This window comes from Mesoplodon bidens (assembly GCF_964165515.1).
Source record: "Mesoplodon bidens genome assembly, chromosome: 8".
NCBI classification, from domain to species: Eukaryota; Metazoa; Chordata; class Mammalia; order Artiodactyla; family Ziphiidae; genus Mesoplodon; species Mesoplodon bidens.
In genome coordinates, this window is record NC_138165.1 from 35,928,396 (window position 1) to 35,953,782 (window position 25,387).

The window sequence follows — 25,387 nt, forward strand, 5'->3', positions numbered from 1 at the left end:
ACACACACACACACTCTGTAGAAGACATTTGAATATTCCCTCTCCCGAAAGCCCTCTTACACTATGTGTGCTTTCCCACTTTCCTGCAAGCACATACTGTCTGCTCTGGGCAAACAGTCTCCTTTAAGTTCCACTTGCCCTGCTTATGACAAGACCTGGAGGTTTGTTTGCAGTGATCCTGACTTACAATATTACCATCCTTTTCTCTGTATATCAAATCCTACCCATTTCTGAGATCCATATCATCTCCAGGTAAATTTGTCAGGCTTCCCAGCTTGCATTGACCTCTCCCATTTTTAATCTAAGAATACTTGGTCTCTTTTCACACAACTAAATAATTTATTTCCACGATGCTTTGTATTTCTTGGTAAATGGATAAATGATTGATAGATATGTAGATATTTGTGTGTATGCGTGAGTGTAGGAGTTTCTTTCATCTTCCTAACTATACCTTGAGAAATAGAATTTATCACATCTTTTAAAAATATACCCCAAAGAACCTAGCACACTGATCATTTGGTAATCAGACTAGACTAGATAAAATGTCATTTATATGGTACATTCTTCATATGCACAAGAGAAGATTCTAACTTCTGATAATGCTTTTTTGGTAAGAAGGAATAAGGACCTCATATGTCCATTCATTTAACATTATTGAGTTCCTTATAAGTTCCAGGCAGGTCAAATAAGACACATGAAAGTTAACTGTATTCCTCCTTTTATATACTCTGTCTTTTTTACCAATGAGGAAAGAGGCAGGAAATGATAGGGAGTTGGTGTGCTGGACAGTACACCTTGAGGTGGACCAGTCTGGGCTTAACTGTAAGAGGTTGAGACTCTGATACCATTAGTTTCTGAGTAGAGATAAGAGAACGTTACCTGAATTCAAATACCAGCCCCCATCACCTAATAGTGCCAATGTTCTAGGCTACATTGTTTGATCCTTCTTTGTCTTGGATCCTTAAGTAGCACCTAAGTAGGGATAATATCTTTCTTGTTGTAGGCACTCATTAATGTTTAGTGTCAGGTCCAAGGCATTCTCCAGATACATGTGGAGTGCTTACTCTGATAGGACACTATGTTAGAAACTCTGGTTACAATGGTGACATGTCTCTGCCATCCCATCAAGTGGGCAAAAATAGAAAGATTAACAGAACCCATAACAAAGTGTGATAAAGGTTCTACTGTGGAGAAAGGGATTATCTGTGAGCAGAGAAGGGACATCATACCTAGCCTGGAGGACACAGGGGAGGCAATGCCTACATTGCAACATGAAAGAGGTGAGAAGTTAAAGGATGGTAGCCAGCTAGAGATATGGGCAGTGAGGGCATAAGACACACACAAACATTAGCGCAGAGAATTTTTTTTAACATCTTTATTAGAATATAATGCTTTACAATGGTGTGTTAGTTTCTGTTGTATAACAAAGTGAATCAGCTATACGTACACATATATCCCTATATCTCCTCCCTCTTGCGTCTCCCTCCCACCCTCCCTATCCCACCCCTCTAGGTGGTCACAAAGCACAGAGCTGATCTCCCTGTGTTATGCAGCTGCTTCCCACTAGCTATCTATTTTACATTTGGTAGTGTATATATGTCCTTGCCACTCTCTCACTTCGTCCCAGCTTACCCTCCCACCCCACCCCCGCGTCCTCAAGTCCATTCTCTACATCTGCATCTTCATTCCAGTGCAGAGATTTTTAAACCTCATAACTTCTGGCTCTATAAGGTAGACGCTTCTACCTGGTCTATATTCCACTCCAAAATGCTCCTTCCATATCATGGATGACTATCTGATAGACTACCCACATGCTCTAAAGTAATGTACAAAATTATAAACAGAGTTTGTTTAAAAATCAATTCCCTCAGTTCTTCTCTTGTAATAAAAAAAAATCCATGTTTTCTGGATGTTGCTAATTTTATTAAAGTATTTCATATAAAAAGCAGCATGAGGGAATTCCCTGGCTTCCCAGTGGTTAGAACACGGCGCTTTCACTGCCGAGGTGCAGGTTCCATCCCTGGTCAGGGAACTAGATCCTGCAAGCTGCACAGTGCAGCCAAATAAATAAATAAATAGCTGCATGAAAAATGGAATTTTATTCTCACTGGGATATATTTGCATCTTAAAGGAGAAACTCATTAACTCAAATGAATCTTTATTGATGGAAACATTGGTGAAGGAGGTGAAGAGATGACAGGTGAAAGAAAAGATACTTTTAAAAAGCAGGTGTTCTGGTTTTATCTGTATCCTCCCAAATTCCCTACCACTCCACCTTCCTCAGGTACCACCCAATCCCCTTTGCCATAATTATTCCCCTTTCTTTACCCTCAGAAGTAGTTAGGGGTTCAAGTAAAACAGGCTTCTCCTGAAATATGGGCATCAGTGATTCAAAATAAATTATAAATGTGGTGGGCTTCCTGTGTTTACCATAGACTGGACCATTTGCAATATAGTAACTGGTCAGGAAAAGCAAGAAAAATGCATACACCACAGGTGGCTATTTAAAATAGTAGCATTTCCATAAACCTAGATTTTTTAAAAAAACAAAATTCTTACATTAATGAATCAGAACTCCATTTTTCATAGCTTAATCTAAAGCCTGCCTTCAACTAGAGATTTTCCTTCCTCTCCTTAAGTCTTGAAATAGCTTCATTAAACCCTCGAGAAATCATGGTCTCCTTGGCAAAATCATTCTTCACAGACTATCAGGTTACATTTGCAATACCTTCAAATAAAATCTAAAATGACACTGTCATGGGGTAGAAATTAAAATAAATTCCATCCCTCTATCTTGAGGATCAGCCTGCACTTATTTCCACTCTAAGAATGATGAAAAGTCAGGAATTAATAGAACTTAAAAAAGGCATTAGTAGGGATTATATCAAAACCTCTCCAAAAGCATCCCCAAGTAGTAAAAATATTTTATACAGCTCTGGAGTTCTGATTCCAGTCTATACTTCAGTCATACAAGTAGGAACAATTTTCACAGCACACACATACACACACATGATTCCTTAATGTTATATTTTGAGTTTAATTCTGCTGCCTCTGACCTTGGGAGACATCATTTATTGTGTACCTATGACACAAGACACTGTCTACTTGCTATTCACAAGCAGTGTTCCACAGAGACTTCCTCTGATAAATCTAGGTAGGGAAACTACAATATATGACATAATCAGAAAATACATTACAGAGCTGTCTATAATTAAAGAGTAACATGTATGGGCCAGACTATATTTGAAATTAGCATTCAGATGAAGGTTTTATCAACACGGTTGGGAAAACAGAGGACTTGTTCTGCCCCGTGAATCATGAGCAGCATTTGGAATAGTAGAGAGGGTGCTATAGATATGAGGATGAGCTGGGCCAAGAACCAGCAGTGGAACTGAGAAGACAGCGTCCAGAACAATGCTCTGTTCTCATTATAGTTGTCATTATGACCTCCTGCTTTTTTATTTTCCACACCAAATTATCTTAGGTCCTTCAGAGTTGCCTCAGACAGTGCCCCTGGAGTGCTTATTTGTCCTATGACTGTACATATAAATTTTATCTAATCTATAAAAATTGAACAAGGATCAAAATATGTATTATTACTTAATTTATGCTTAAACTGTGAAAGCTGATTGCTCACTCAACTGAATTTTGAGTTGTGCTTTGGGTACAGATCATTTGCTCTCATTAATAATAGATATGCTTCCTTGGAATTTGTTTTAAAAGATAAATAATTTATATTCAATTTACCAGTAAATATTAGATATAAGTTCAAGATATTGAATGACCTTTTATATAATTTAAAAGTAGACTTTTAACTCCTCATCTTCCCCATTCCTGTTAGAGGAAGTTAACACTTTCCAGTAATTGAGTCATCTCCACTTACCTAAATTTAGGGTATACTACCTCTCTCCCCTCCCTGGTGATTTCTGTGAACAAATCTGAAGCTTTCAAAATGAAAATTCCCCACTTTTTATTTGTATCAGTTCTGCTTCCTTCTTAAAAGCACCAAGATAGCCCAGGGAGCTACAGTGATTAATGACCTGTTCTAGAGTTTACCTACTCTATAAAATGTGCTGAATTCCAGAGCACAAAGGAAACTCTGAAGTAGGTCAGGAGCTTAACCTGCCCATGGGTCTAACTTAGACCAAAGGTAAGCAGGTTTGACATTAAATTAGCACCATACATTGCAATGGCTCATGATTCGGTGGCTTCATATTGATCTGGAAGATGGGGAACTATAATGTTCAATACTGAAGGCTTAAAAACTGAATTCATTCAGACTTATGCAGTTTTGAATTTGAATTAATTCAGAAGATGACCTGGTTCAAAATAGTTTTGTGCATTCTCTAACGTGGGCTGAGGTGAGGTGGAGGGGAGAATTTGCACAATGGGTTAAGGAAATGTTTAGCCTGAGAGTAGAGACCAAAATATACATTCAAGGATTACTTCAGAAGAGTCAGAGAATGAATGTGCTAATTACAAATAATTCTTATTAAACTTAAATTTTTTATACCAAACAAGTAGATGAAATCTACAAGATGTTCCCCACCAAGGTAACACATGATGTTCTGTGCCCTTAAGCAGGTCACGGTTGCATGCAGGACAAACTATTAGCCCACTTGCATCTCTAAAAATCTGTAATTCTATAATCCACATGGGAAAACCAGTGAAGCTCCCAAAGCTGTAAAGAACAACTAAGTGGGAAGAGGTGAGGTGTTAATGGGAGATGGAGAGAGCTTCTTACAAGAGAAGCCTAGATTCCTTGGTCCAGGAAGTGATTGGGAGCCTCAAGGCAGTTATTCCAGGTGTGTGATCCTGACCTGTCTGTGGTCTCACCCCATGTGCCACCATATATCTAACCCAGTTCAGCTGAAATACCATTTCCTCAGGCTGCTCTCCTAAACCACCACCCCACCCACCAGACTAAGTTAAATTCATCCAGTTTTATACCCTCATGGCACCTTCTTCTTATCACTTATCATACATATCACAATTGTAATCAAATCTTTGTGTAGTTATTTGTGTTATGCCTGCCTTCCCCCACTAGTATGTAAGCTCAATAAAGACAGGACTGCATCTTTTTTTTTTTTCCATGGCTTTCCCAGTATCTGATACATTGTAGGTGCTCAGTAAATGTTGGGTGGATGGATGGATGGATGGATGGATGGATGGATGGATGGATGGATAGATGGCTATATAGGAAGAGTAGGCATATATTTGAGGGGGCAAGGTGGAGCCAGATTTCTACCAAGTTCCCTCTTAAATCTATTACGGTATTTGGCTTTTAAGAGCTGAACATTTCATTCGGTAATATAAAGAGACCGAAAATAAGGAAGCATTAGAACAATATATCTAGTAGAGTTTATAGTACTTTTGCTTCATATATGTATGTGTCAGTATTATTCCTTGTGAAGACAGAAATGGCAGGCTGATTTTTTTGTTTTTTTTTTTTTTTTTTTGCGGTACGCGGGCCTCTCACTGTTGTGGCCTCTTCCGTTGCGGAGCACAGGCTCCGGACGCGCAGGCTCAGTGGCCATGGCTCACGGGCCCAGCCGCTCCGCGGCATGTGGGATCCTCCCAGACCGGGGCACGAACCAGTGACCCCTGCATCGGCAGGCGGACTCTCAACCACTGCGCCACCAGGGAAGCCCCCAGGATGATTTTTTTAGGGCTTGCCAACTGCAAAAAAATAATAAAATAAAATAAGTAAAGCTTCTTCCATTTAAAATCTTTCCTTCCCTACCCTATCACTGAAGCCTACAGGGAAGAACTTGTTGACTTTTTTTCTCAAGTCTGCTTGTCGGGGAAGATAGAACTGGAAATGGAAAAAGAGCCAAAAGAAAAGAATGTGGCTGGTGAGGCTGCCAGGCACCTTTGTACTCCACAAACCCTGGGTCTTGGCTTTGTCTCTTGCGGCCCCTGCTCCTTTACTCTCCAAAGGCTCCTTAAGCTCTGAAGCCTTGTGATGCCTGCAGGGCTTTAGTCTCCTGCTGAGGGAGTCCACACTAGGAGGTGAGCACACCCAACCCTGAAGAAGTATCATGGCAAGAAAATCTGCAGAATGTCAGGAATGAGCATAAACCCTTGAACTTTCAAGATACTGCCCTTAATTGTTACCAAGTCCCAGGCAGGCATTTTATGCCCCTCTTTCACTCTTCTTTTTCTTCTCCTTGCAGGTAGAAAATTTCTCTTTAAATATCAGTTTTAATAGCTAGTGAACGACAAGGTTCATGTGGCTAGCCTGAGCCTTACATGTCCTATTCCCTAACACCCGAGGTAAATGAAACGTAAATGAGATTCAGCGGTGCATCTCCTGCTTCTGACCAATGCACATTTTTATTGCTGTAATAAAAGCTTGTATGTGACACTTAATCATATGCATAACCACTTTTAAAATCTGAGAAGCTATGTTTCTACTAGAGGTAACAACTGGATCTTATTTATTTATTTATTTATTTATTTATTTTTGCGGTACGTGGGCCTCTCACTGCTGTGGCCTCTCCCGTTGCGGAGCACAGGCTCCAGACGCGCAGGCTCAGTGGCCATGGCTCACGAGCCCAGCCGCTCCATGGCATGTGGGATCCTCCCGGACCGCGGCACGAACCCACGCCCCCTGCATCGGCAGGCGGACCCCCCAACCACTGCGCCACCAGGGAAGCCCCTGGATCTTATTTTTTGAAGCTTCAAATTTGCAAATATTCTCTGGAAAGGTATTCTTTCTTCATATCATAAGGAAATGATGCATAATGTTTTCTGCCATTATTATTTACTACAGAGAGTATAGGCATTAACCTCTCTTCCATTGATTATCTCAAGATTAGTTGTGTTTAAAGATGTTTTTAAATGTATTGATAAAATGCACTAGTGAAGCTATAATTTTAAAGATACAGAGCAAGTGATATATAGTTTAGCAAAATGGAAATAATTTAAAATGAACTGGTAAGAAATCCTTCATTAGTTTAAGATTTATAACTTTTATTTTAATTATATATTACATTAAAGATATAAAATCTGTTATAAAAATCACCTCATTTAACACCTGTCTTCATAACAAAGTAAATGATAGTTTCAAGATAATTAGTTTTCTGAATTACTGAATGTATTAAAGGTGCTCTGAGGTATTATCTGACAGTAATCCAGGCAAATATTAATATTTTGATACAGCCTTTGATATAATGAATATGTCTTGGAAGATTAGCACTAGAAGTTTGCTCTGTGTATAAAATTCCAGTGTAATTTTGACCAGAAAGTTTAAGGACATTATTTCAGCAGGTTACAATGAGAAAGCTGAGGATTGATAGATTGAATTTCATTAATGGGCGCCAGGCTGCTTTAATGAGATGCCAAGCTTCAGAGGCTTCATCCAGCTTCTAAATGTTCAGGACAAGGCTTGCCAATTTGCTTTGCTGAAGGCAAAGAGTTCCCCCCACAAAAGGGTCTTCTCCAGTTGCAGTTTTCTGTGTTAATGTATTCTGGGCTGAATTATCTCACCCATTGATTGCTGCCCTAGGAATTTCAGTGTTCATACAAACTAACAAACGTCCACCAGACAAGCACCAGCAATGCCCAGCTGGCTCTTTGTCCCACATGGGAAATTTTCTCAGTCAGAGCCTGGTAATTGTTTAGTGAAACTGCTGCAGTTTCAAGGGTGCCAGCTCATCTGAGCCAACTGTATGCACACAGCCCATGACTCATGGGACTGAGAAAGTACATGCTGCAGGTGGGTGGGGACCTTCAAGGACTCCATTTTAAATTTGCCCTCTTCTTTGTCAGCTGTTTGGGGGAGAATACATAATGAAAGGCAGTTATTTAAGGGTTATAAATATCCTATATACTTGTGAAATTCAGCTATAGGAGTATGTAATAATCTCACCTTTATCAAAAACATGTGCTGTGTATAGCAACAGTCACTTGGCTGTACTGTATGTGTTACAATAACAGCTGTACTGTAACACCTGTTACATAAATATGGCATAAAGAGCTGGCTTAATATCCAGGGTGAGGGGCAGTCTGGGGGGGAGGCTGGGAATGCAGGCCCCATTCTCTGGCCTCATGCCATGCTAGCCTGCAGAGGTGTTCACTATCAGGTCTTCCTAAATTATACTGGAAATACCAAAAATATATTTTGTTAGAAAAGTAGACAAAACCAGTTTATTATAAGGCAATTTGAACTCATCAGACCTTTACTGTCACTTAGAGGCAGGAATATCCTCCTGAAAAAAATCCTCTTACATAGTATTCTGTACACAAATGACATCATTAAACAGTGTCAACCTGCCACGTATATACCAAGTGTCTCCAGGGCCCTGTGGAATATATGATGATTAGGATGACAGTTCTCAATGTATTAGCGATCGTTTGCCGAGAAGCAAATTACAAAATCTTAGTGACTGAAAATAACAAGAATTTATTATCTCACCGTTTCTGTGGGTGAGGAATCAAGGAGACACTTAGGTAGGTAGTTCTGCTCAGGGTCTTTCATGAGGCTGAAGTCAGGTGACAGTCGTGGCTGCAGTCATCTCAAAGCTAGACTAGAGAGGGCTCTGCTTCCAAGCTCACTCACAAGGCTGATAACTGGCCTCGGAAGATTCTCTTCTGAGGGCACCATGTGGCTTCCCCACAGGGCTACTTCACACGGTGGTAGCTGGCTTCCTCCAGAGAAGCGGCCCAAGAGAGGGTGAGAGAGCACACACAAGACTGAAGCCACAGCCTTTTTATGACCTAATATTGAGAGCGGCAGCCCATCACATCTGTTGTATTCTATCCATTAGAAACAAGCAAATATGTCCACCCTACACTTGAGGGAAAGGGATTATATAAAGACCTTAATTCTCAGGAGACAGAAATCAATGGGGGCCATCATAGAGGCTGCCTACCACACTGAGAGAATTAATTCAGGGCCTCAGCATTTCTCTCTGGAATTATAGCTACTACCTCTAATTAGTCTTAGGGCCTAATTTTGATCTCTACCAATCTAACTATCCTTACTATGGCAAAGTGGACTTTAAAAACTGCAAACCTTGGGCTTCCCTGGTGGTGCAGTGGTTGAGAGTCCGCCTGCCGATGCAGGTTCGTGCCCTGGTCTGGGAGGGTCCCACGTGCCGCGGAGTGCCTGGGCCCGTGAGCCATGGCCGCTGGGCCTGCACATCCGGAGCCTGTGCTCCGCAACGGGAGAGGTCACAGCAGTGAGAGGCCCGCATACCGCCAATAAAAAACACAAAAATCCCCAAAGAAAAACCCCTGCAAATCTTGATATGTCAGCTAAAAACTGCTAATCGCCCTCAGGAGCATGTCTAAGCTTCTTAATGGGACATATAAGACCCTTTATACACAGAGCATAAAGGCAATTTTAAATGGTCTCTAAGTTCATGTAAAGCTAGGCTGCCTGTGTTCTAATCCTGGCTCCACAATTTATCAGTTTTATACCCTTGGGCAGGTTTATTAACATCATTTCAATTTCCTCATTGAAACTTGAAACAGTAATGATACTTATTTTATAGAATTATTGTGAGAATTAAATAAAATAATCCTTGTGCAACTCTAGGCACAAGTGTATTTCTTCCACTGACTTCCAGTTATTTAGGATTTTGAAGTCTACAACTTCATAATAACTGCGTTGCTTCACAAGCCAAACTCCTTAGATGGGCATTTAAAACTTCACAGTCTGCTCCCCACAGATCTCTTTATCCACACCATCTCCACACCCCCAGTCTTCCTTTGCCCATTCTCAAATATACACACACAGACATACACACACGTACTAAACACACACACACAGCATACATACACACATCTACCAACATACGACTATATACGAGGAGACTCACTGCTTTGGATTCACTCTAGATGCTTGTTAAAATTCAGATTTCTGAGTCTCACCTAGACTCAGAGGGCAAAGGGGAGGAAATCAGCCTTTGGCAAGCTTTCTGGATAGTTCTTATTCATAGAAAGCCTTAAAGACCACAGCCCTTGTCCCACTAAATGATCTTGATGAGCATGTCTCCAAACTTTACTATTGTTGTGGCCTCTTCATGAAAAGCATGTCATTTCCAACTGAAAAAGAAAAAAAAAAATTTCAAGATTTACTCAGCACCCTTGTCAAGCATCCCTAGATGGCCTCACAACAATTGATGGATCTTGCTTGGCTGGCCCTTGGCACGTTTTATGAAAATTATTAGTTTGCGCATTCATTCCCCGGGTTAGTTCAAGAGCAACTTGAGTGCAGGGACCACCTCTGACAGCACTTCTGGCACAAGGTCAAAAATCATCATGCTCAGTTCATATTTCCTGCAATTTTAGCCATTACATTGAAGTCTACTTTTGCTCTCAAATGTGCTATCTTGTATGAGTCTATAAGACAACTTTTTCTATACAAAATAAGAATATCGTAACAGTGTTTAGCTACTACATACCACTTTAACTTTTCAAATACTTATAAAAAAGAATAAATAGCTCGTTCAAGATATAGAAGTAGGACATTAAATTCTTCTGCCAAGACATTTTGTCATTAATTGTGCATAATTTGGAATAGCTAACTGAAAACTAGGTAATGTACAAATTTCAGTTGTGTTGACTTAACAGTTTTATATTCCTTAGTACAAAGGCATAAGGTCAGAATGTGTTTGTATTTTTATTTATATTTTGGTGGCCCAATTATTTTAATGCTTTAAGATTGCTGCTGAAGTTTTCTTCTCTAACTGGAATTTGCAGCGTATTAAGTAGCCAGTAATCAGATTCCTCCAACTTAAGATAAACAATTGCCAAGATTCATAACCAAACACATTTTAAATGGGTCACTGCTGAGTCCACCACTGCCAAGGTGGCTACTCTCAAGATGGAGAGGACCAAGAGATGTAGCATCAAAACACCTGAGCAGCTGGCAACGTCTGCTGCTGGCACGTAAATGTGCAAGGTCACCAGCTGATCGGACATGTTGGATTACACTTAGAATTCAGTTGACATTGATTTCACAAACTTTGGTGAAAGAATCACTTCCAGCTACTCTGTGACATGATAACTTCTGCTGACTAAACTCTCCCTGAAAGACAATTTACATAGCCTTCCAAGCCCACAGTCAGTGTGGGATCCTTTAGGCTGTATGGTTTCTCTTTTAATATCTTGTGAATTCCCCCAAACAAAGCCTCCCACTGTCATAGGAAAGAACTAAAATCCATCCTGAAGTCAAACAGAATCATTTGGAAATGACATGCTGGTTATGGGGTAATCTACCTCTTTCCCTCAAGAGCAGATATAAGCAAGGATTGATAAAACAACGCATTTCTTCATTTGTGAGAGATTTTTCCCTTTACTCTATTATTATTCATTATTACTCTATTTGATATATAATATATTAGAATTACCTGTCCTCATTCCACAACTTATTTATAATGTTAGTGCCCAGTTAAATTGTTCCAAAATGTACCGGCAATTAGATAATTTTGAGTATTTTTGCTGAGCGGCAATTACATAAAGCCCATTACAAGTCCTCAAATTGAATGAGGAACCAAAACTAGTTACTAGGGAAGTACTACTAGTCAAGATGGCAGCCTGAGCTGCCACTCACTTTATAAGAGAATTAATCATTCCTAATCTACAACATGTACAGTGAATTACAGAAATGTGTTTTTGACATCTAAGTTTCTTTCATGACACAACATTGCCAAGCAAGAGTTCCCTAGCACATTAAAAATGTAGTGTTTCTCTTGCTATTTTCAGACTCTAGGCAACATACCAACATCGATTAAGCACACACACACACACACACATTATATTTATACACTCATTCTCAACACAGTTATAAGTTTAGCCCCTAACCACCCAGCTTATAGTGGCAAAGTAGATGCATTCAATTAAACAAAGAGAAATAAGACAGAACACTAACAATATGTAAATTTGACTGTGCAATGCTGAGTAAATTCTGATTACTTCAGAGGTTGAGTTTAGCTCAAAGGAACACTCTATAAAAAGAAATATTAAAGGTGGATTTGAAAAATAATTGAATGGTAAACAGTCTATTATCTAGGAAATAGATACCTTTTCTGGATCCATTGCTACTTAAAAGTGCATAGAGGAAAAAATAAAAATGGGATAAAGAGATGCATGACTGTATGGCAGTATGCACATCTACGTGATACTAAATGGATTTGCGGTAAATGTATAACATTAATATACAGTTAACTATTGTCAGGCCCTGCTTATATCCTCAACAAGAATACGGTGCACATCATTGCTCAGCATATACCTCACTGAATTGTCCCTACACAGAATAATATCTTTGTGACCAAAATTATTGATCTGAGGCAGCTTTCACTCTAGGACAGTGGGATTAAACATGGAATATATTTGGGCAGAAATCTTTGTAATCAATGGCCTAAGGTATTAAGTCCTGCTCTACCAAGGCAAATGCCTGTCCAATAAGTATATAGGATACATCCTTATGCATTAAAAAAAACTACATTTATATTTTGGAAATCTTCCCTCTCCTAATAGAGCTTGAATTCAATAGCGGCAACACAGTAAACACTCTTGATTAGCAGAGTGAATTACAGAACAAAAAATTCAGTTAACAGTCAGAAACTTAGAGTATGTTAGAGCTGGAAGAGATTTTAGAGATCACTTAACTGAACCCAAGTATTTTATAATTAACATAATTAATATGACAATTTTTCCAAACCCTGGTCTGCAGAGCAGTACTTTCTGATAACACCTTTTGTACTGTCCATAACAAAATGAGAAAGATAAAACAGTATAATAGGGTTTTCATAAAACTAAATATACTTATTTAAAATTATTGCCTTTTATTCAGACTTTGTCCTTCCTTATATTTTTTATATTAACATATCTTATGAAATGATGATGATAAAGATATTTGCTTTCCCTGACATTTGTAATTGATTAAATAAAACCCTGACAACCCTGTGATATACCCCATTTCTTTTTAATTTAACCAAACTGTGAAATCCAAGACTGGGGGAACCACCGATTTAGATGCCAATATAAAATTTCTTCCATTGACTCTTTAATATATGAGACACACAAATTTATCATGAAGCAAAAGTAGTAAGAAGGGTTATTTATGAAATGAGCTATGTTAAAGGACATTGCTCCTGTTTACCACGTAAAATGTGGCAAAAGGTCTCAAATGCAATAATATGTCTTTGGCTATTCATATGTGTCTCTGACAAAAGAGAAACTGTAACAGTTTCTAGCTGTATTTGAAAAAACTGGTATATTTTATCTATCAGTAAGACATAAAAACTGCAAGAACAAAGAAATCAAGGAGATTGAAGCATGAACATAATCATATTATTACACAGTTATTAGGATAAAGGTTATGGAGAAAGTGATACTTGTCATCAGAAGGCACAAACTGGCTTGATTTTCATTTTTTCTGTGTCACTTGCATAATCCTTTTTGTTTCAGATAGGCATTTGCAGATTCATACCTCACCCCAGGAGACATGAATAGGAGTCAAATATCTTAGTAAGTTTTTTTCAAAGAATGTCAAGGTAAAAAATAATGTCTAATGAGATGTTAAGAATAATATCAGGCAAAATGGAATTCAGGACCATTTAGAGTCAAGATAAATTACCTCCTAGGAAGTTACTCCTGCGAGGTGATGCACAAAAACAGGAAGCTAATGAATCTCTGCTACAAAGTTATGCTTCCACATCGTCTGCCATATTTATTTCTTTTTACTTATTTCAGATAATTCATATACCCATTGCTTTAAAGTTATGTACTTAAAAGATCAAATGTGATTTTCTTGAATGAACTACCAAAGATTCCTCTGTATGACTTTGAAAGAGCGACTTTGATTGATAGTTGGCTCTCAAAAACAGTTATCTCATTGCCACTTCTAGCCAGCATTTAGGTATAACTCTTTCTTAGCTATGGTAGAATCAGTCTCAGATTTAATTCCAAGATTTGTGATGGCTTTCAGTAAAACATTTGGCTTATTTTCTCTCTTAGAAGGGCAGATAATACATCATGATTAAAATCTAATATTGTTTTCAAATTTTCTCTTGTTGTGCAGGTATATTCAGTAATTTTTAGAATATAGAATGCTTTTTTTAAACCTTTTTTGTTGTTGCTGTTTGTAAGTTTTTTTGTTTGTTTTTTGGTGTTTTGTTTGTTTGTTTTGCCATTGTTTGAACATGGAGAAAACATTCATCCATCTCATCTTACCTTGATTACATCTGCAAAGACCCTACTTCCAAATAAGGTCTCCTTCACAGGTACTTGGGGGTTAGGAGTAGTTGGGGGGGGACACAATTGAACTCATAGCAAGCTCCTCTGATGTAAAATTGTAATATTTAAATTTGATAGTGCCTATCAAGCCTTCAGTAAATAATAGGCATTCAATAAAGTTAAGGGATGTTATGATTGATAATACTATAGTTGGCTTTGAGAACTCAGATAAATTATTCAGTCTCTCTTGAGTCAGTTTCCTTGTCTATAAAAAAATGGAGATAATAATGTTTATTTCAAAGAGCTGTTGAGAGAATTGAATGTCATACTTCAATACTGGCCCTGGTAATTCAGGGTTAACTCTCCTCTTTCTCCAAGAGATAGCATTGATGAGGTGAGCAGGAACTGTCTCAGGAGTCCAGTGTCATCAAATACAACATATTTCAAGGAAAAAAGAGCAAGGGTCAAAATAGGTTGACAGAAGACATTGAGGAGGGCAGCTCCGCTCCTTTTCCAGGTAGCGGTGGTGGCAGCTGCAGCCGTGAGTTTGGTCTTCCCCTGCCTAAGGAAGAAGGTGTTGGAGGAAGCACATCATTCCCCATTGTCCTCCTTTCCATGATAGTGATTTTGGGGACACCTGGGCAGAAAGAGTCTGACTGAGTGAAGTGAGCCTGAGCATATCTATTCCTTTGTGGTTTTTTACTCCTTATTCACCCCACCCTTGAAAAAGTCACCAGAATAATGAGTGTGCTGGTTCATGTGATTTAGCTGGATTTAGATGTGGCTCTCTTGGTCTTTTACAAGTTGTTGACACTGGTGATGTGACTCTATTAAAGTAAACCTCAAGGGAGAGCAGAGGGAAGAGATGGGATACACAGTGGACTTGATGTTTCTCTCCTGCCTGTTTGAGGACTTTGTCTTATTAAAGATCCAAGTATTAGTTAGGGTAATGCTAGCATTGGAACTAATAAACCCCCATAACATTGAGGCTTATCCCAATATTATATTTCATGTTCAAGCAATACCAGAAACTGTATTTCTGTGCAATGAATAATTTCCTCCTCTTGGTAATTCAGTGACCAAGGTTTCCTACCTCTGGGGGCTCCCCTATCCCATAGGACTTACAGACCTGAAGCCTTGGAAGCATCTGAGTTATGCCATGGAAGGAAAAAGAGAGAATAGGGAATCACACACCTGCTTCTTGAAGGCTTTGGCCAAGAAGAACTATTCATGGCACATGACCAGAGCTAGATGCAGATGAGGCTGAGTAATGTGTTCTTGGCTGGACAGACACATTCTAGCAACAACTCTACTCCATGGAAGGGAGAACAACAAATTTTGGTGACAGCAGCTCTTTCTATCATAATCCTTTCTCTCGTGAATCTTCTTTCTTGCCACTTTCATTGTCTCTTTTTCTTAAGCTACAAATATGCCCATTCAGCTATTTTGAGCTCATATTCAGGTAAGGTGCTAAGTCCCGGGAATATTCCCTTGCCTTTTTTCTCCATCCCACATTTTAGTTATCTCCAGTGGATTCCCTCTTTCTTTACAGCCTCCTGGCAAATGAGTCTAGTTTCCAGAACTTCAGCCACTGCCTCTGCAGGATGAAATATCAGACTCCTACCCCCTCAGGAGCCCTATCCCAGACATTCTATCTATCAGGCAACTCCTTGAATTGGTATATGGCACATTTATCTCAAACCGTCCTATCTAAACCCTGTATTTCTCTCTCTGATCTTTAAGGCCATTCCTCATTCCTCTGTGCATTTGAACTGCTGTGCCAAGTGCTCCTTTTCCTGATTTCCATTTTTTCTTAAATTATGTCCATTTAAAAACAAAGATAAAGAAAATAGAGAGAAGAGTGCATGTGTATAGTTTCCATGAGAAAGGAAAGAGGAGAGAAGAGGCAGGCAAGAAAGCAAACATTAGGTCAGAAAGTATCTGGTATCAGCAACAAGGTGATACCCCAAGCTTCTCAGATCAGCCTGGCACAGGGGTGGGGCTGATTCAAACTTATTTGAATACAGAGCCGGAACCAAGGGCCACTGTCCAGCTGGCCATCAGTGTGGAAGTTAAGAGAAGTTTATGGTTCTGGAAGAAACTGTCATTTTTAATATGCATATATTTGAAGTAATACAAGAGTATTATAAACGTTTAAGGTATTATTTAACCTATTTCTTTCATATTCTGAGAGTCACACGTATTTTGAGAAGCAGATATTTTTTCTTTTCTTTTTTTTTTAACTTTATGTATTGTATTTATTTATTTTTGGCTGTGTTGGGTCTTCATTGCTGCACTCGGGCTTTCTCTAGTTGCACCGAGCGGGGGCTACTCTTAGTTGCGGTGAGCAGCGTCTTACAGTGGTGGTTTCTCTTGTTGAGGAGCACGGGCTCTAGGCGCACGGGCTTTAGTAGTTGCAGCACGCAGGCTCAGTAGTTGTGGCTTGCGGGCTCTAGAGCACAGGCTCAGTAGTGTGGCACACAGGCTCAGTTGCTCCACGGCATGTGGGATCTTCCCGGACCAGGGATCAAACCTGTGTCCCCTGCATTAGCAAGCAGATTCTTAACCACTGTGCCACCAGGGAAGCCTGAGAAGCAGATATTTTTCATATTAACATACCCAGAACATACAAAAACAAAACACTAAAGCTGACATTTAGCTAGATGACTCTTATTTTCACAAATTCATACAATCTTCATGGTTCAATCCAACACTCACACACAAATACACACAAGTGTGTGCACACATACCCACATACACACAAATGACTAAATGTCTACTTTAAACCTTAGAAAATTATTTGAATACAGAATGCTGCCGTGATTCTACTACCTAATTTTAGTATTTTACTTATTTAAAAATATTTCCTATGGTACAGATCTGATTTATTTGTGTGAATATTTTTCATCTTTTAATTTAAATATCTGGGTAACCATCAGTGGAGCTGCCTGTTTCAATGAAAATTACTCAGGTTTTACTTTATTTCTCAAATCAGATGCTTAAAAGCCAGGAGAGTTTCAATCTTTTCTGATGCTATATTATCTATCTGATTCATTTTGTTACTGACTACTCTTTTGATAGATAAAAATACAGCTAGCCTATTAGTTAACTGCAAGTCCCAAGAAAAGGATAAGTAACACATGAGTAGTCTCTACCAACACCTCAGCATGGCGTTTAACAGCTGCCAAAAGTACTGTATAATCTTTTGGAAGGCTTAATCGTTCCCTATTGCACTTTTCAAAAGAGAAGAGTAGTTATTAATCCTGGTGTTCGAACAAAATTTTCACAGTAGATCTTCATTGAATAAATAGTGCTGTTTCCTATAAAGATTTTGGTTTTATATAACACTTAACTGTTCAAGGTTAAACAAATAGTAATGTGCTAGCAAAGAGAAAAACTGTATTTGGTAAAGAAAACCACATTTTAGCTGTATTAAACTGTACATTTAAGTGGTGGTTTTGAGGAAAGAAAATAGAAGTGTCTTTCTGGAGACCATGGAGTTCTCCTTTTTTTATACAGTGAGGTTTCTTCCCCGCTTTTCTTTCTCTCTTAAAAGAAAATTCTTATAATAGTTCAATTAATCATGTTTTATCTTTCTAAAGTGTGTTATTACTCAAATGCGTGGGAGAAGCTGGCTCTCAGCAAAATGTAACAGACTGTATAGCAGACTTTTTCTTTTCAATCATTGGCCCCTTAGAATCCTATTTACATCTTTTAGAACAATTAGTTACCTATCTAATATTTTGTTTCCAACAGAATGACTCCCAGGCACTGTCATAATTAATTTTAACTTTTGGGGGACTTAACGATTCATTCATTTATCCAATTCCAAAGTAAGTATGAGGTGGCATTATAAAAGATATATGCATTTAGAACATTAAAATGGAAATAAGATGATTAAAACAATATAAAGGGAAAGAGAAATAATGGTACTGAAATTCTAAACTCATACAGTTTTTTGTAAGATTAAAAAAAGTAACTATAAGTAATGAAATAACTGTCACTTTTTAAACAAAAAAGATATGAAACCTTTTGATTTCTCAAGAGAGATCCATTTTTTTCTAGAAATGAATTATAAATATGTATATATAATGCAAATATTTGCAAAAATGACATTAAACAACATAAACATTGCATTTAGTTTTATGAGGAAAGAATGCAAAAGCATGCCTCTTGTATCAATCCAGAATGAAAGCTTAACGCTTGAATATGAAATGCTAATGAAGTAAAAATATTTTAATAAGAGGCCTAACCTGATAGGTCTTGAAAAGTGGCTTATTTTAATCTAACTTGATGAGCAATATGGGTAAAGATACTCAGAGGAATAGACATCTACAGACTTAGCACATCCAATTATCTTCTTATAATGTGATTTTTTATTTTGAACAATTTAAACATATTGTAAAAATAGAGAGAATAGTATATACCCATCACCCAGTTTCACTAAAAATCAACATACATCTAACACTGCATATAACCAGACTTTCTCTCACCTTTCCCTTCCCTCACTCTGGATTTTATTGGAGCCCACCTCAAATATTATAGCATTTCAGACACAAATATTTTATTATGTATCTCTAAAAGGTTAAGACAATTTTTAAAACGTGAGCACAACATCATTATCACATCTAAAAACAATACTCGTCAACAATTTCTGCGATAGCTTGTCTCCAAGATGGCCACAGTTAATTCCTTCTTTCCACATGCATGCCATTCCCCTATCAAAATGTAAAGACTAATTCTCTACTTTGTTGAATCTATGCTAGGCTATGACTGTTTTGGCCAGTAGTATACGACAGGAGTAATGCTATACTACTTCTACTCCTTGACTTTAAGAGGACTAGATATTTCTACTTCTCTCTTGGGAGTACTAAACATCCACATAAGACATCTTACTACCCTGTTAGCTAAAAAAAACCATATGGAGAAGCTCCAAGGAAAGGAAAGACCATATGGAGAAACCATATATATGTAAATATAATTATTATATTATTTATATTACATTACATTATATATCTTATATTATATTATATTATATTACATTACATTACATTATAGAGAGAGAAACCCATTTGTTCCAGCATCTTGAGTGAACCATGCCTTCGAACTGTTCACACCAAGGTACTGGACATGTGAGAGAATCCTTCCTGGATTCTCCACACAAGGAGAATCCAACTGATTATGACTGAGAGACCCCAACTGACACTATGTGGAACAGAAGAATGGCCCAGCCAAGACCTGCTTAAACTTTTCATCCATATAATCATGAATAATAAAATAACTATTGTTTTAAGCCATTATGTGTTAGCTAATTTATTCTAAGGAGAAGATAACTGAAACAATACCTTAATATTATCAACATCCAGGCAGTGTTCAAATTTCTCCAATTGGTTCATATATGTTTTGGTTATATTTGGTTCGTTAGATTCAAGATTTAAACAAGTAACTCAAGAACACTAAAAAATAATGAAATTACTTTATGTAAATATTTCCCATTTTATCGGCTACTTTTATAGAAAGTATCTGATGTGATATGGTAGCTCTGTATAGATAGGTTATTTGAGCAAAGATTACTGTCCCCATCACACAGATGATAAGAAAAAGATCTGAAGAGATTAAATGATTTACCAGAAAAATTGTATCCAGAATTTAAACCCAGCTTTTCAAATTTAAAATTTAGGACCCTTTCCCTTATTCCAAACCTGGTTGAGCCTTCAAAGATTGTAATTACCATGATTGGCTCTAATAAGACTCATTATTGGAACCATAAAGAAACAAATGCTTCTCCACTCCTCATTCTTACACCCGGAGATGAATTTATTTCTGAAATGTGTCCTTCCTCTCTGTCTCTGCCACCCGATTCCTAGTACAGGATTTCCTGATCTCTCCTCATTTACCTATGTTTCTTAGTACCAAAGTCTTAAGTGATCTCTAAGCCTCTGGTCCTACCCCTCTTTGCTTTCTCCTCCATTCCACTGCCAGATGCATTTATTTGCAACTAAACTTGGCCACCTCAACTTCCTTGCCTAGTAAACTTTAACAATTCTCAAACCAACAACCACAGAAAGGAATATTCTCAAATGTCCATGAGTGCTCCTGGAAAATCTTAAAAATTCCTCTCTCTTGGTAAAACTTAAAACAGTACAATAATCTTCTGAATCAATAAGCTAATCACTTAATAACAGAGTACTGCCATCTACCTGATTTCAGTGCCTATGATAGCATGTGGATTTACGAGAGTTCATGATACCAAAGCATGCTGTATAAATAAGTTTTTGAAGTCATTTGGCTAATAAAATTCATGACAGAATTGAGTGATCATATAACACAGGTATAGCCATGAAGAAGCTTAAGAACCTATATCATAAGGTTTATTACCATACCAGTTACTAAAAATGCATTGTCAAAACACACTCCACTGTTGTATGTACCAAATTTCAGTGGTTCAGGATCGATAGGTATGTTGGAAGTTAACAAATGAACTACATTTCTGATCCCAGTTCCAGACATAATTTGATTAGATAATTACTTAATATAGAATTCAATAATGCCTCAAAGTTAAAGTCAACTCCAAGTAAATAAAAAACTTTTAGAGTATCAAGTAGCACCATTTAAATGGGCTTTCGAAGCCTAATAGGAGCATAATTTGGATTAAAGATTAGATTAGATTATCCTAATACAGCAATAAAATCTTTGAAGTTTGTAATTCTGTTTTGACTACTTTTTGCAAAAAAAAAAAAAAAGCGTTGAGGTTAGAAGAGAGAAAATTATTTTACCTAATAGATCAAACCACACATAATAGCCAAAGTTCAACCATTTTTGACCTACAGATATGTCAAATATTGAATTAGTGATGGTGGTATGAATTCACTGGTTTTGTAAATATTTTTGTAAATCAATTGTTTTCATTATTTGTCCTTGTATTAGTTCACTAGGGCCATCGTAACAAAATACCACAAAATGGGTAGCTTAAAACAATGAAAACTTATTCTCTCACAATTCTGGAGCACAGGAGTCCAAAGTCACGGTATTGGCAAGGTTGGTTCCTTCTGGAGTTTCCTGGGGAGAATTTGTTTCATACTTCTCTTCTAGGCTCTGGGGGCTGCCAGCAATCCTTGATGTTCCTTGGCTTGCATTTGTATCTGCCTTCATTCTCCCTGTTTGTCTTTGTGGCATTCTCCCTGTGTGTCTTCGTGTCTCTGTATCCAAATATCCCTTTTTTAATAAGGACTCCAGTTATTGCATCAGGGCCCACCCCAAGCCACTAGAAACTCATTTTTATTTGATTACATCTACAAAGGTGCTATTTCCAAATAAAGTCACATTCACAGGGATTAGGACTTCAACGTATCTTTGAAGTCCACAATTCAGCACACAAGAGTCATAGTAAGAGGTGTAAGCTTGAAAAGTTTCAACCTAGTCTTATTTTTGTACATATTTACTTACCACTATAAATAAGAATAATATAATCATCATTGGAGTTCTGCCCTAAGTATCTTTCCCTTCAAAAGGAGTCTGTATTTTATTCAAACATGAGCAACGCTGTCGTTTTCTTCCTCGTCTCTCTGCCAATAGACAATAAACTCTGTGATTTCAGGGCCAGTGTCTTCCCAGTTTTTCAGTCTCCACTCTTAGCACAACAGTCTTCTGACTGTTAAATGAATGTTTGCATATGTGGGATGGAAAGAGTTCCACCCACAGTTTTTACTTCTCAAGGGTAACTTCAAGGTGCTGGATGTATTCTAAGTTATACTTCTGCTAAAACAAGTGTTCAAATAGTCCCATCTGAGAGATAGGTATCAGAAGTATGAAACTTAATCAGGAAGCAAGCTCAGACAATATCCTCATATTTAGAAATAATTTTTTTTGTTCTCTTTGGATGATTATATACTCTTTTTTTTTTTAACGAGAGAAATTTGTGACTTCAGGGATTTGGGAAGATCTCAAAAATTTAGTCATGTTGCCAGAGTACACTGAGTACATAGAGAATAGGAGAAGGAACTGAAAGATAGAATGGGTCCATATTTTAGATGACTTTGAGAGCCAAAATAAGGTTTCGGATTTTACTTTCTACATACTGAGTAGTCCCCGGTTTTTGAGAAAGGAACGTTACATAATGACATCTTATAAGATGGTCCATTCCTTCCAAACCAAAATATCATACATTGGTTTCTATATTAAGCATAGAAGCATATTAAGGATAGAGTTCTATCAATCTGCACTTATCAGTTGATGGATTATCCAAACATTATTCTTATTTGGATATTGGGAGTTAGATATAGATACAGATATAGATATAGATCTTGGATTCTAAGGATTTTTAGTATTTCATAAACAGTGAAGTCACTTATTTAGTATTTCATAAACAGTGAAGTCACTTATTTTCCAGAGTTCTCTTTGACTAATAATTCCTGTTATTTCTCACAACTTAAAATAATATTCCTTTTCCACCATATAATTGTAGTTCAAATTTACTCTGGGCTTTACTCTCAATTCTTTATTATTTTATTCAAAGCTGATTGAATCAGTTTAGCTGTTATCTAAAAATAGCTTTCTCTATTTTAACTGAACTAAGGTTATATCTAAAAGTCATGTTTTACTTCATTTGGGGTTATTTAACTTCTCAAGTTCTTTTTAAGATAAGAACAGTAACTCGTATGTGAAAAAGCGTATGGTATATGACAATGAAAATGAGACTTAAAATTGAAATTTTCTGTGATAATTTATTATTATAATCAAGTTAAAATCTACATGGAAATTTTCTACTGGGTAGTGTAACAATTCAAGTTTAGCTCTTATTTTTTCAGATAAACTAAAACTCTAAAAGGTGAATTATTTTAGTCTACCCAATACTTTATTAAGTAGAATAAATCTTAGAGTTTAAGTACCCCTTGATGGCTAAGAATCTTGCAGCCTCTCCAGATCAATATTCTGAATATTTCCTTGCACCATTCTTTCCACATGGTTCTTTAAATGTTATGAAGGAGTTCAGGTGAAAGTATATTCGTCCCAGGAGATAAAATACTCCTTCAACCTTTTAGGAAAAACTCTCCTTTGTGTTTATTTTAATCCCATGTCCCTTTTTTTCTAATGTTAAAAACAGATTTGCAGGTGGGAAATTTTAATTAAAGATTTGAATGAGTTGAGTTTAATTTATCAAAGTTTAATTATAAATTAAATATATGCAAATTAAATATGACCATGAATCCAAGTAGACTGTTTCTAATCATTACAGCCAATCCTTTCTTAGGTTTGAAAACAATTATTCATGTATTAAACTGATTTTATGATTTTCTACAAACTGCTATGTATTTTTATTTCTGAGTAGTAGTATGTTCCGAAGGAACCAGTAACCCATTCCTTAGTATCTCAGTGACAATATTCACTATTTTTTAGTGAAAATTATATTTATCAAGAAATACCAATGAGGTTTTCTGGGGTCAAATATACTGGATGGTAGGGGCTTATATGGATTCCTTTAAATGTACATACTTCACAATTCCATGATTTTTTCTAGAAGATTTTGCTGTATAATTACCTTAATATTTTTATAGATTTGGAGATTAAATAATCACATTTTTATGTAGTGTATGATTTTCTTTTCTGTATTCAGGTTCTCTCGTTAGGAGCAGACGTCCTACCAGAATATAAACTGCAGACACCACGCATCAACAAGTTTACAATATTGCACTACAGTCCTTTCAAGGCCGTCTGGGATTGGCTTATTCTGCTGTTGGTCATATACACAGCTATATTCACTCCCTACTCTGCAGCCTTTCTCCTCAATGACAGAGAAGAACAGAAAAGACGAGAATGTGGCTATTCCTGCAGCCCTTTGAATGTGGTAGACTTGATTGTGGATATTATGTTTATCATAGATATTCTAATAAACTTCAGAACAACATATGTAAATCAAAATGAAGAAGTGGTAAGTGATCCAGCCAAAATAGCAATACACTACTTCAAAGGCTGGTTCCTGATTGACATGGTTGCAGCAATTCCTTTTGACTTGCTGATTTTTGGATCTGGTTCTGATGAGGTAAGAGCTGCTTAAGAATCTTATTTTCTGAAAGATTGAAGTTATAAAAGTGAAGCTTTTGCTTTAAGCAAAAAAAAGCGGTTGCTTTACAAACTTTCTATATCACACAGATAAAATTCATTTTCAATTGGAAATGCTATAAAATGAAATGGAACATTTTTGCCATTGCAAATGATTCACAATTCTTTCTATTTTTGCTAAGAAATGGTAAAGACTATTTATCTTTTAAACAACAAATTAAACTTTGAGACAAGTGTTTCATAGCACATAGCACATTCCCAGAATGTATAATTTCTACATATTAACTTTATGGATATAAAGCTGTCAAAGATGAAGATGCCTCTTTCTTTCTTAACTCATAATTGTGGTTTGCAAGAGCAGGGACTTGTTTTATGTTCAAATTATGTGTAAGAGGCATCTTCTGAAATGTTTTATTCAAAACTCTCTCTTAATTAATACCTAGGTTGGGGGCTTCCCTGGTGGCGCAGTGGTTGAGAGTCCGCCTGCCGATGCAGGGGACAGGGGTTCGTACCCCGGTCCGGGAAGATCCCACATGCCGCGGAGCGGCTGGGCCTGTGAGCCATGGCTGCTGAGCCTGTGCGTCCGGAGCCTGTGCTCCGCAGCGGGAGAGGCCACAACAGTGAGAGGCCCACGTACCGCAAAAATAATAATAATAATAATAATACCTAGGTTGGAAAATACTCCTTGTGTCCCCACTATCTTATAAAGTTGGAAATTTTTTTAAAATATTATTTCACCCTATTATTTTTTATTTAAATATTTACTTATTTATTTGGCTGTGCCGGGTCTTAGTTGCAGCATGAGGGATCTTCGTTGCCACACACGGGATCTTAGTTGTGGCATGTGAACTCTAAGTCGCGGCGTGTGGGATCTAGTTCCCTGACCAGGGATTGAACCTGGGCCCCCTGCATTGGGAGCACAGAGTCTTAGCCACTGGACCATCAGGAAAGTCCCCTAAAGTTGGAAACTTTAAGGAAATCTGAGAAGTGGATGTGCATTTTCTGGATAGAAAGTCCATATTTTTAATCAGATTCTTCTCAAAGGGTTCTTTGATCTAAAACAAGTTCCGTTCTCCTAAAATCTCGTCCAATTTATTGCACTAATTTTTTGTAAATAAATTTCCTGGATTCTATAACG

General features: G+C 37.4%; 1 protein-coding gene across 6 annotated transcripts in view; it reads left to right on the plus strand.

The window, feature by feature from the left end:
- KCNH7 (potassium voltage-gated channel subfamily H member 7) overlaps positions 1-25,387 on the plus strand; it is a 457,039-nt gene that overhangs the window by 365,418 nt on the left and 66,234 nt on the right. For 5 of the 6 annotated variants that reach the window (XM_081242073.1, XM_081242076.1, XM_081242075.1 and 2 more), the window contains one exon: positions 23,804-24,229. The exons of the other annotated variant lie outside the window; for it this stretch is intronic. In XM_081242073.1, coding sequence (XP_081098199.1) covers positions 23,804-24,229 — 426 coding nt within the window. The remainder of the gene's footprint in view (positions 1-23,803; positions 24,230-25,387) is intronic. 6 annotated transcript variants of the gene reach the window in all.